At 39.0% G+C, this 12,855-nt stretch overlaps 1 protein-coding gene across 10 annotated transcripts in view; it reads right to left on the reverse strand.

Moving 5' to 3' along the window:
• The window catches only part of LOC136394585 (transducin-like enhancer protein 4), a 151,895-nt gene that overhangs the window by 94,160 nt on the left and 44,880 nt on the right, over positions 1-12,855 (reverse strand). For 7 of the 10 annotated variants that reach the window (XM_066367939.1, XM_066367938.1, XM_066367935.1 and 4 more), the window contains one exon: positions 3,843-3,917. The exons of the other annotated variants lie outside the window; for them this stretch is intronic. In XM_066367939.1, the coding sequence (XP_066224036.1) occupies positions 3,843-3,917 (75 nt within the window). The remainder of the gene's footprint in view (positions 1-3,842; positions 3,918-12,855) is intronic. 10 annotated transcript variants of the gene reach the window in all.

Raw genomic sequence — 12,855 nt, forward strand, 5'->3', positions numbered from 1 at the left:
ATTTTAATATTTCAGCTTGAGCTGCAGGAGGTAGAGAAAGTCCAAATGAACTATTCCATCAGCACCATTCAAGCATGAACATTTTAATCAGTTTTACTTCCTTGGAGTTCTCTAACACAGTTTACGCTGTCATTCTGAAAGCACTTAACACAGAGAGTGTGAAAAACCACCAAGGCTTGTTATTGCCTTCACAATTGATGGCAAATAATTTTGCAGACTTCCTATCATTAAAATGTCACAGCTAAAAATTGAGGTTCAGCATTTCTTGTGCTAAACTGCATTTTCCTACAACACCATAGCATACCTGGTTCTGTTCTTAAGGACTTTTCAGAGGGTGTGCTTTTTCAAAAAATGCTATTTCTATCTTATTTTTCTTCAGAGTTAGGTTTAAAAGTGGGGGGATTCCACAGGAAGCTCATTTTTATTTTTACAAAAGCCAAACATTTTCTCTTCCAATGTTTATCCTAATAAAACTTTTGTTTCTTAATGGTAGCTTCTTTGGTGAAATTTTATGAGGTTCCTAAGTCAGCCTCCTTTATTAAGCATAACCACATTCACACAGCATGTGCTGATTATATAGTATAATGGATTTAAAAAGCATTTTAAGATAGTCAGATGACTCAATTTAATAATACAGGAAATGAAAACATCATTTCTAATTAGATCATATTACTGATCTAAAACTACAATTTGTGTGTTGTTCCAACAGTGTGATCTCGCAGAGATTCTAATTTAAAAACACAGTGGCTAGTAGGACACATGACAAGATCAAACTAGATGCATAACATTCCCTCAGCCCATTTGGGGAAACTCCAGGAAGGCTTCAAGGAAACGTGAAATACAACCAATTTAAAACAAAACACAAAATATTAACTATAGAAAACAACAAAGGACAGGTTTTATTCTTATAAATAAAAGATAAATGATATTTAACTTACTTCATTCTATCAACAGTTTTAAACTGAACATGACCTGTGAAAGAAATCATTATAACTGTGTTTCATTCCATTAAGCACAACTAGCTTATTGTCAGGAGAACAAGCAGCCTCTCCAGGTTTCGGGCTCACTTCAGCATTCTGCATTTAAACAGTATGGATCACTGGTTTGGCTCATTTACCAATGAAGGTAGAATAATATTGCAGTGTTAAAAAGGTGTTTCATCAGATTTCATTAAATCTAGGAACATTTGCACTTGTCTGGATGGTGTGCATACATATAAAAAAGATACATGTGTAATGATAAATAAACGAAGGTCTGCGGGTGCTTAGACGGGTCTTGGCTTCTCGGGAGAAAAATTTTCATCCGCTCCGCACAAAAAACCATTGCCTACTACAGTCTAAGACTAAAGTAACATTCTAAAATTAACCCCTCATCACTTTTGGTTGCAGGTCTAAACACCATCACCTCACAACTCAGGCCTGACCAAGGGCAACAGCAGATGCATTTAGAATTCTACAATGTCACAACTCTGGAAACTACTAGACACAGGCACGACACCAAGGCTGAAAGAGACAGAGAGTAGCAGCAGAAACCCATCAAGTTTATTTTCAAGCCTTTTCCTTCTCACTTGGTTTGTAGCTCCCTAAAACTATTGGGTTTGTTTTTCTATTTTTGCAACCTATTTTTCAGAAGTCAGACTACGTGATTTTGACTTCATTTTCTGATCAGATACAAATAATCTGGAATTCCCACCAGATCCACCAACTGCAGCACATACTGCTTAAATAGCATGCAGCTCTACTAAGTTTTTCAAATAAGGTTTTAGGTCACAAATTTAATGTTTCATTTTAATAATTAAATCCATATATACACAATTTATATGTTTCTCAGTTAGTCTAATAAATCACCCTTTCTCTGAGAAAAGGCAATCTGCCACACCATTCAGGACAAAGTACATAAAATGAAAGAGATACAAAACAGTAATAAAATATACTTGATGTGAAAGGAAGGGAACTTGTTCTGATTTTTTATCTTCCCTCATATTTTTAAGCAACATGCAACACAAAACAATGTGTTTTTTGATTTAGATTAATCTCTCCACTGTACAGACAGTAACTAGTAAGACTCGGAAAAGAAACAAAAAAGTATTGTTTTCCTAGAGAAGACTGCCAACCAGACACGAGGTAGGATGGACACTTATACTTTAGTAGTTCATACGAACAATGAACACTAAGCCAGAAATGACCCAGCAAGCTCACACTCCGCTCAGTCTCTCTCTTTCAACAGCAGCCAGTGCAGAGCCTGACAAATGTAGGTTCTTTCCCTAGTGACCCTGGGAGAGGTGGTAACCAAAGTACATCCCAACATAAATAAAACACACATGTCAAGCAAACACAGCTGGCATTTTACATATAATGTAGTTAGAAACCCCAGTCTTGGCTGGTCAAGGCACATGCGGAGGCAACTACAAGTCAATGCTTCCTGTTCCTCCCACCTGCCTTTGCACCCCTCTCCCGTCTCTAAAATCAATAATTTAAAAGAAATTTTTTAAAAAATTAAAGCTTTGTCAACGTTTTATAAAATGTAATATACTGCTGTTTTCTGAAATTTTAGGAACTAATTGTGAAATGCATTCCTCCCTCATCTCTCCTTTACACCCCCAGTGGAAGAAAATGTATGACAAATGAGTCTATGGTGGCTTGTTCTGATTCAACCTCTTCTTTCTCGGGGACACTTCTCAAGAAATAAAGGTTACCTTTCCATTTATTATGTCTCTAATTTACAACCACTATTTTCACGTGGTCGGAGGGACTCAACATAGAGCTCGAAATAGCCCATTAAAAAAAGCTACAATCAGACTCTGCTCCACCAGCACCGGCAGTCATCCCAGAGTCCTGCTTTCCTTGTTAAAAGACAGAGGCATAATTGAAGCAATATCTTCACTTCAGATTGATTATCAGGCGACCCATATCCGCATCTTCACTCTCAGCTATTCGAATTTTAATGAAAGTAAATGGAATAATTACCATTTCAAAGTCTGTTTGATATATGTACTAAGGAGGAGAAAAAAAGACTTTCACAAAAGTGTATAATCCATACACAAAAGAAAGTATTTGGGAGGAGGCAGAAAGAGGCAATACAGTTGGTAGTGCCTTCATTACAATAACCTAAGTAACTGCTTGTACCAGCTACGTAAACAGAGATGTGAATTTTGTGCTCTTTTGAGCTATGATTTCTTGCTTTTATATCCAAGTTTGAGCACCTAATTTTTTCACTTGTTACCTTAATCTGGGGGAACAAAAATGTAAGTGGGGTTGGAGTAACTGCCTAAACCCATGGATTCCAGTAGGATTTTTACGCAACATTATTAATGCTACTATTGCAAGGAAGGATTTTCTCTCTGGGCAGTGATTTTCAAACAGGTGGTGTTCATCTATTATTTCTACTACAAATGGACATTAGCCCATAAGTACCACTGATCACAGGGAAGAGTAGTAGGGTGATGCAAAAACTGTACATTTCACTAAAAAATGACATTAAGGTACTCTGTATTTGAGGTAAGATTTAAAAAATCAGGTCATTTTAACATCAGAGCAATACGAATCATTTTCTGACATAGGTTAGCAACAGAAGCTTACTGCAAAGGAAGGAAATATTATGAAAACTACCCAGTCTCCTTGAAGGAGAGTTTTTGGGAACATGTCAGCTGAACTGGTGAGAATATGATCCAAAGTTTCTGAGGTAGCCACCAAATTTCACATGAGGTTAAAGGCAAAGGGCTGATTTTCACTTTGTGGTCCTCTACTGCCTTTGGCCCTTTTCATAGAGCACAACTGAAAAGAGAGAGTGAGAGAGCTGATGACAAACACCAAGACCAGAGCTAAAATGGAAAGGGCACGTACCCCAATGATGGCGTTCAGTTCTGCCATGGTCACCTGCTTGGCCCGTTCCACAGCCTGCACCACTTGTTGCTGGTGCTATAAATGAAGATCAGAAACAGAATACAATTATTTGCCTTCTACTAGGTCAAGAATAGCTTTTCCTAACATGTCCTCTAACTTCAATCACATGCAAAATAGGATTTGGAGGTCTCCATACTTCAGAAACAAGCCCGGGTGGGTGGATGACTGAATGCCTACGGTACATCTGGGTTTATACTGCTGAGAAGTAAGCTGAGCGCCCACTGCGCCCCCCAGGTGCGCTCCCTTACAAGGGTACAAGCAGCTTAACACAACCCTTTTCCCTTTCTTTGTACCCCCTCTTCTTTTCCCACCTATGTAAAAATTTTCAAAATATTTCCTAGAAATAGTTATTTTTAAAATTCCTCCTGATGTTTGATAAAAACACTAAAAAGACATATAGGTTTAAATGTTTCCATTTCTTCTATAATTGTGAAGTGTTCATATTTTAATTCCTAAAATAAAGAGCTGCAAATTTAAGAGATGTAAAAGGTAGGTGCAACTATCGGTAGTAGTCAAGTTTAAGGGCTTCAGGTGTTTCTTTTAAATGCAATGGAAAAACAAAAGCCTACAAGTTTAAATTCTTTTTCTTTGAGGAAAAAAACTAGGATGGACAGTACAGGATCATCTCTCTATCCACGATTCAGTTCTATAAAGAATGATAAAGCACTGATATTAGTAATTTTTCTAACACTCGAAAGATTAAATGCACAGAAGTCTTGGTATGGAAGCTCTCAAATCTGGACATATGCAGTGCCCCATAAATGTTAAATATTATCCCCACCTAAATACACTTGAAGACTCTAATATCTCCATACTCAAACTTGGTCTAAAACAGGTCTCTTCTGGACTTCCTTTCCGTATGTAGGTTTAGTGAATGAAGAGCCAAAGGGACTGTGCTGTGAACAGGCACTCCTGTGTGTGCCTGGGAAGAGTTCTGTTTTGGTTGAGCCCAGTTAAGAAATGCAGCTAACATTCTCCACTGCTTTGAAGTAAATATGAAGCTGGGCTATCACACTATGTAATACATACAGAGCTAATCTACCAGTTAAACACGAAATCTCCCTTGAGCTACCTGGTGCTACATTCCAAAACCCTTGATTGAATAGTTCCTGAGATTAACCAGGACCGCCACCTCCACCTCCCCGCTGTGTAGGGGCCATAGTGGGCAAGGTGAGGTGATGTGGGGGAGGTGACGCGGGAGAGACAACTACTCTGAACGACTTATCATGTAGTGTTTTCCCCCTTGATCTCCTAACAGAAATATGTATTTTGTGCCTACAAGTAACGGAAAGAAAAATGTCAAATAAGAGATCACTGCATTTGAAGCTTTTAATAAACTTTGAACATTAAATATACCTTTGATTTTCTTTAACTGTAAGAGTTTGAAAACAAGACTTAAGAAGCAACAGAGGTATAGATACCTCTGTCCACTCTCTTACTCTTTAATAAAATATTTACCAAACTGAAGTAATTATTTTCTTTCTCTGAAGTAAAGATCCTAAAAATTTATAAAAACAGTAGAAAGGCACAATCAATAAAATGACCAGTAATAGTTTTCCTAAAGCCAACCTGACTATGAATGTTGGCTGAGCACCTACTATGTGCCAAGTACAGAGCTCAATGTTTAGTTTTAGGGTAACCTGATTGTCAGAGTAATAAAAAATAGCAACACTTAGAAAGCAGAGAAAAAGACAACACGCAGGACTCTGGGATTTATCTAATACCCAAAGTTGGTATAAGGACAGAAATTTTTATGATATTTTCTACCTTTTATCTTCAACAATGGCTGCTCACAACTTCCAAAAAAACTAAAAGCTCAAGGACCACACGTACACACATCCAACACATACATCATTCATTCTACTCATCCAACCATTCATTCAACAAAAGCTTTTAAGCACATCTTACTCTCTACCATTTCTGTACATTAATGAAGTTACTTCCATATTACTAAAATATCATCTACTTTATGTTAAGCATTCACAAAACAGCTCTATAAGACAAAGATGCAGAAAATACAACTAGTTAGGGCCTTTCTACCACAAAGATCATTCAACTCTTGCTTCATAAACTGGATTCCAACTGCCAAGATCAGCAAAGATGCCTTAGGCAGTGGTGATATCTTTCTAGCTCAGCATTCAAGTCAATTGTATTTATTGAGAAAACCAGAAACACACCAGTGAACCATAACACTAACATCTGATGTTCCTGTAAAAACTCTTGTTAAAAAGCTAAAATGACAATGGAAGTCCTGATTCAGCTCCTTCCTTGTCTCTCACGGCAATGGCCATGTTATACCACAGCTGAACTTTACCTGTGCGTTCAGGATTTCACTTCCCCGTTTCTGCTAACTGAATCATCTGCTGTTTAGAAGCTCCCTAAGGGCAAAGAATGCCTCCTCCTCCTCTATGTGCTCTGAGAGCACCAAGACACCCTGATTCTGCTCACACGGCAACACAGTAACATTATACCACAGACTAAACAAGTATGCACCAGAGAAGGTGAAGATTAAAACTCAGAGAAGAAGCAAAAGAAAAAAAAATAAAGCAAGAGAAGAAACCCAAGGTACTCTCATAAACTGATCCAAAGTCATACTTTTCCATGTTCAAATTTTAACAAATAATCTCCCTGAATCAGAAAACACAGCAAGTGTTTCACATGTTAAAAACATGATAGCTTTCGGGAAAAAAAAGAAAAAAGAAAAGAAACGTGACAGCTTTCCCATTATCTCTGGCATCTCTTACCCTTTCCTTCCTACCCTTCCGTTCTCCCTTCTCCCACTCGACCCTACATCTCATTTCCTCTCCCACTACCTGCTAATCCCTCTGCCACTTCACAAGTGGTGACAGCCACTCTAGACTCAGTAGACCTGCAGAAGGCAACGATCCTTACGGCCTCTTTATTGCTCAAGCTGCTCCCTCAGATATAAGCTCCTGGTATAAACTTTACACCAGCAGCACGAAAGGAAATACCAGTACGAGTGTATTAATAAGCCAAAGGCGAAAGGGGTCCTGTAACCTGGATTCAGAAGAGAGAGGGAGAGGGAGAGAGAAAAACCCAATATTCATTTTAATCCTTAAAAAGAAAACCTACATGTGGTTATGATTCTACAACTCTGTAAGTTTACTAAAAACCATTGATTTATACACTTAAAATAAGTAAATTTTATGAAGTAAAGTATATCTCAAAAAGACTGATTTAAGGAATACAAGCATGGTTGGGAAAAATGGTCAGTAAATGAAATTGCTCATTGACTTCCACCATAAAATTATTTTTTACATATGTTCAGGACAAGTATTGTAAATATCAACAATTTAAGCTTCTAGGTCTAACAATGCCTGATGAGAAACAGACCTTAACATACCAGGAACATGTTAAATACACATGCAGTACACATACAATAGGTGTTTAACACATATTTCTCAGGAGATTACAGTGACAATACCTGCCATGCCTTTACTTCCAAGCATGGCAATAGAGATGGTACTTCTGATAAACAGTGATTAAAAAGACACTCTGTAACAGCTAAAAAATTTTATACCCCTGTTTATTGAGAGTCATAGTAAAGGGGTAGTACGGGCAGAAATGGAAAATGAAGCCAGGTTCTTTTAATAAACAGTAAGAACGTTCCTGATACATGGGAATCCACCAGTGAACGGAACTCTTCAGAGAACTCCCAGACATCCAGGAGTGGAAGATACTAGATTCTGTACTACAAAGGCTACAGAAAGAAATGACAGAAGCACACTTCCTGGGGCATCAGAAAAGGTTTCGTTTTCTTGTTCATTTCTTAAATATTTATTTAGCACCTACTATAAACCATGCATTATACCAGGAACTGAGATAAGAGGAATGAACAAGACATTCAGTGAATTAATAATACTCAAGAGGTTTTGTAATTACAATAAGAGGATAATATCCATAAAGAAAATTACAGGATGCTATATAATCACTTATCAGGGAAATATCTAATTGAATCTCAGGCCTGAGGGAGGATTTCCTAGGGAAGCTGACCCTCGCCCCCCCACCCCCAGACCAAGAGGCCAGGCTGTGCAGGAGTTCTGTGGAGGAAGAGCCAGGGGAAAGGAATTCCAGGGAGGGGAGCAGCTAGGCTGAGGTCCCTGAAGGAGAAGAGGGTGGTCTGTCAAAGAAGAGAAAGATCGTGTATGTGGGGAAGGATGTAGGGGAAGGGAAAGCTGGGAGAGACAAGGCAGGTTAGATTTTGAAGGCCTCCTTGGGAATGGCAAGCCACAATGCCAAACTCATTCAAGTGCAATAGGTATTCACAGGAAGGACAGCAGAGGCGAGTGCGTGAAGTCATCTGAGTATGGTGCAGACACACTCTAGAGAACCATGTGCTAGTGGGAAGTGGAATCTGTAAGCCAGGAGGCAGCCAAAGAGAGAAGGGCAAATAAGTTATACTTTACCCCAGTAAGGCAATTTTTATTAAAAATGTTTAAGCAGCTGAGTGTTATCAGTTCTGTATTTCAGTAAGATATACCTGGTAACAGTAAGAAGATGGATGGCAAGAAGTGAACCGAATCCAATACATTCCAAGGTGAAAAATACTTAGGCCTGAATTGGACCATATACCTTCCTAATAAGAATCACACTAGCCACATGTACAAAAAAACCACTCACTCAGAACTAGAAAGGACCTTTAGAAAACATGAGATCCAGAATCCAGTAGTCCCCACAAGCACTGTAATAACCAACCAACAAAAGTCTTTCCGTATTTTCTGGGCTGAGGGGGTTGGGATGATAGCACTTGTTTACCAACCACAGGCCCCAAGTCATTACTAACTCCAACTTCCTCTATCATACCCTAAAGCTGGGGTAGTCAACCTTTTTATACCTACCACCCACTTTTGTATCTCTGTTAGTAGTAAAATTTTCTAACCGCCCACCGGTTCCACAGTAATGGTGATTTATAAAGTAGAGAAGTAACTTTACTTTATAAAATTTATAAAGCAGAGTTACAGCAAGTTAAAGCATATAATAATAACTTACCAAGTACTTTATATTGGATTTTTGCTAAATTTGGCAGAATAAATCTTTATAAAGCAACTTACTGTAGTTAAATCTATCTTTTTATTTATACTTTGGTTGCTCTGCTACCGCCCCCCATGAAAGCTGGAATGCCCACTAGTAGGAGGTAGGGACCAGGTTGACTATTACTGCACAAAGAATGGTCAGTTAGTCTCTGTTTGATCACTTCCTTTGAGAAAGAACTCACTACCTCATGGGTACACTTTATCCATTTGGGGATAATGCATCCTAATACTGAGTAGAAATACAGGTAGATAACTTCTTCCCACTGGACCCCATTTTGCCTCTAAAGTCTCCTCTGTTGGAGTGCACTTCAGGAACTTGAACATGGCATACCGCACATTTTCAATTTTCTGTATTAAGGTGAACATCCCCAGGTCGCTGGCTCTAGGCTGTTCATTCTTCTGGCTACTCCTCCGGTCCTGCTCAAGGCAACGAGACACAATTCTCCAGGTGTGGCTGAGCAGATCACATCTGAGTGCAAGTGTCAGTCCATGTCCAGCAAGTCAGGCAGAAATCCTACTGAACCCTTTTTCAGCAACTCTACCAAGTTTATTAATACAAATAAGCTTTAAATTTAACCAAAACTCAAGTCAGCCTTTCCTAAATAGTATTCGAATGAATGTTAGTCCACAAGAAATTAGTTATTACCAAACAAATAACCCCACCAGGTTTTATTTGGCTAATACCTGATAAATTGGTCTTCTCTGAGCTTCAAGTCTCAAAAAGAGTGAGTATGTATGCAAGGCTTTCCAAACAACGTGCCTCTGGAATTTGGGATTAAAGCTCTCAGGAGCACACCTTAGGGATTTGGATTTGGCTTTGGATTTGGCTTCTCCATTCTCACATAGGGGCAGAACATTCTTCACTCATTTGTCTATAAGCTCTCATAGTCTGATTTCTAGAACTTTCAGCAATGTTGGAACTGTCCCACATCTGCGCTACCAGCCACATATGGTGGAGACAGAGCGGTTAAATTGTGGCTACCGTGACTGGGACACTAATTTTTAACCAAGAAATGAGTCAGGCCTGACCAGGCAGTGGTGCAGTGGATAGAGCGTCGGACTGGGAGGCTGAAGACCCAGGTTCGAGACCCCCGAGGTCGCCAGCTTGAAGCGCAAACTCATCTGGCTTGAGCCAAAAAAAAAAAAAAAAAAAAAAAAGCTCACTAGCTTGGACCTAAAGTCACTGGCTTGAGCAAGGGGTTACTCGGTCTGCTGAAGGCCTGCGGTCAAGGCACATATGAGAAAGCAATCAATGAACAACTAAAAGTGTCGCAATGCACAACAAAAAACTAATGATTGATGCTTCTCATCTCTCTGTTCCTGTCTGTCTGTCCCTGTCTATCCCTCTCTCTGACTCTCTCTCTGTCTCTGTTAAAAAAAGAAGGAAGGAAGGAAGGGAGGAAGGGAGGGAGGGAGGGAGGGAGGGAGGGAGGGAGGGAGGGAGGGAGGGAAGAAATTAGTTTTTCAAATGCACGTTAATGTTTTTAGACACATACAGATAAGGACGAGCACTGCTGCCTTTAGTAGGAGGCCTACATTTAAACCTGCAGAAAGACATTCCCCTGCTGAGAATCATCTTTCATTTGCTAAAGGCAAGCAGGTCACCATGTCACCATAAGGATCTCACCAAACATCCAATTGTCAACAAAACACATAATCACATAGAACAAGCCAATTACTCAACCATGGAACATGGGACAGGATTATGCTCTCTGATGTCACATTCACTATTATGAGGGGGAAGAAGATTTTAAATAAAAGGTTATCCAATGTGATAATCAAGAAACTAGACCAAATCCTCTAAAGCTCCAATCCAGGTATAGTCAGTCATTTTAGGACACTCTTTAGATATACAGCGCTGTCATAATATAATAACCAACACTGACAGAAATGAGCCCGACTGGGAAGCAGATGACTCTAAAGGCTGCTGACATTTAATGAATGATTTCTGAAGATGGTCTTCCAGGTATCACTGCATACTGATCAAGGTATCTTTGGTAATTTCAGCCAACCTGACTTACATCAAACCTTGTTATCACAAGCCATTGATTTCCTTACAAAGTTAACAAGCAATGAGACGAGTTAACCTGGCGCCATTATGAGGCGCGAACACTGCCACCAGTGCATGTAACCACTGCATTTTGTTCATTTCCTTCCTGAGGCACAATGTGAAAGTGATTGATCACATTTTTCAACTTCCATTTTACAATTTTTCTATACATGCAAAATGTGGTTCAGAGACATTCAGTACCATTTTAACCCAGGTGCCAGATAAAGAGCACTTGACACATCCACATCTCAGAATGCAGAAGGGGTACGCTGTCCATCAAATTGGAAGTACCAAATTAATGGCATGTCCAAAATAGAAAGTCATGTGTCATTTGATCTGACTAGTTATTCTAGCTTATTGAAATCAGAATTTAAATAAATGCATATTATCAGGATTATATAATTGTATATCATTTTCTACTGTTTAAATGCAAGGTAGAGCACTCAAGTAAATCCATGGAATTTTAGAGCAAAACTCTAATTACTTGATACCAGTTATTAGAAAAGCAGTAAACTCTGAGCTTTGCGTTCAAAATTCAATTTGCACCAGGAAAGCATTCAAGTTGGGACATTCTCTTTCCCTAGGTAAATACAAGAGTAAAAGTAGAAAGCTTAAAATTTTCACTCCTAACTTTTCCTTTTTGTACTCCAAAACTTTGCAGTAATCAGAGAATATTGTTAAATGTGGTAAAAGAATTCTTTATTTCATCTGTTAAATCAGTACTTACAGACACAAGGAAAACCTGCCGCTCACTGATCAAGCCAAGCAAGCCCCCAGCACGGGCTCCACCGGGGTTCTGCTACAGGGCGCGCCCACTAGCCTCAAAGCAGCCCTGCTTCAGCTTAAGTAATTTAAGGAACAAGAAAACTTAGCTATGGAATTACAAAGAAGGGGGGGAAGAGGGGAATATCCATCCTCCTTGGCACTGAAACAAGTTGTAACATTCTGCTGGAAACAAGGTTAAAGATGAATGCCATTTCTCCAAAAGGTAACGATGACCAGGGGTTTAATAAATGGGAATTAGGAAGCCACAGGCCATAAGGAACTGCTTTTATGTTCTTACGCACTCTCTTCATACGGTACACACATTTCAGGTTACTGCAGGTTGTGGTCTGGAAATGGTTTCAGGCCCACGACATTAAAATGGATCAAGTCTGATGCGGCAAAACACTTAAACTGAGCTAATGTTTCTGAGATATCTTATAATTCCAAAAAACAAAGACTGACTTATCCAATATATCTTCTGTGATTTCTGGGAGAGAGACTGTCAAAATTTTTATTCCATTTTCTCCAGATCAAAGACAATACATACAAGAATATGTCTACGTGTAAGAGGGGTGAGGGGAAAAGTTCTAAGTAAAGGACTTACAAAATGTTCCACTCATGAGAAAAGATTTTTCTTTATTCAACAATAACTTCCAGTTTCAAGTAGCATTTTCCTTCCAGCCAGTCTACTACAAAGTAGGGCAGGCCTATGTGTCCGCTACATCCCACCATTGACACACCTCTCAATGGTTATATAAATACTTTGAAAAATACAGGCATAAACATCAGCTTGCATCTGGACTAGGCAGCCCACAAGGCCTATAACTGTTCGTATGGGTTCCTTTCCACCCCTGTGAATGTATGAATGATAAGTAATACCTGATGGATGTTCTTTTCCTTACAATTCATACTTTGGTGGCAAGAACTATGTATCATTTATATTTTAAGTGATAAATTAAAATATAAGTTGTACTGATCAAACTCAGAGTTCAATACGAGTTGTACTGATCAAACTCAGAGCTCAAGTTTTTCATATAAAGACACACCACTGGCTCAATATGACTTCCCTTTCAATCAACAATGG

The sequence above is a fragment of the Saccopteryx leptura genome, chromosome 2, assembly GCF_036850995.1.
Source record: "Saccopteryx leptura isolate mSacLep1 chromosome 2, mSacLep1_pri_phased_curated, whole genome shotgun sequence".
In the NCBI taxonomy this organism is placed as follows: Eukaryota; Metazoa; Chordata; class Mammalia; order Chiroptera; family Emballonuridae; genus Saccopteryx; species Saccopteryx leptura.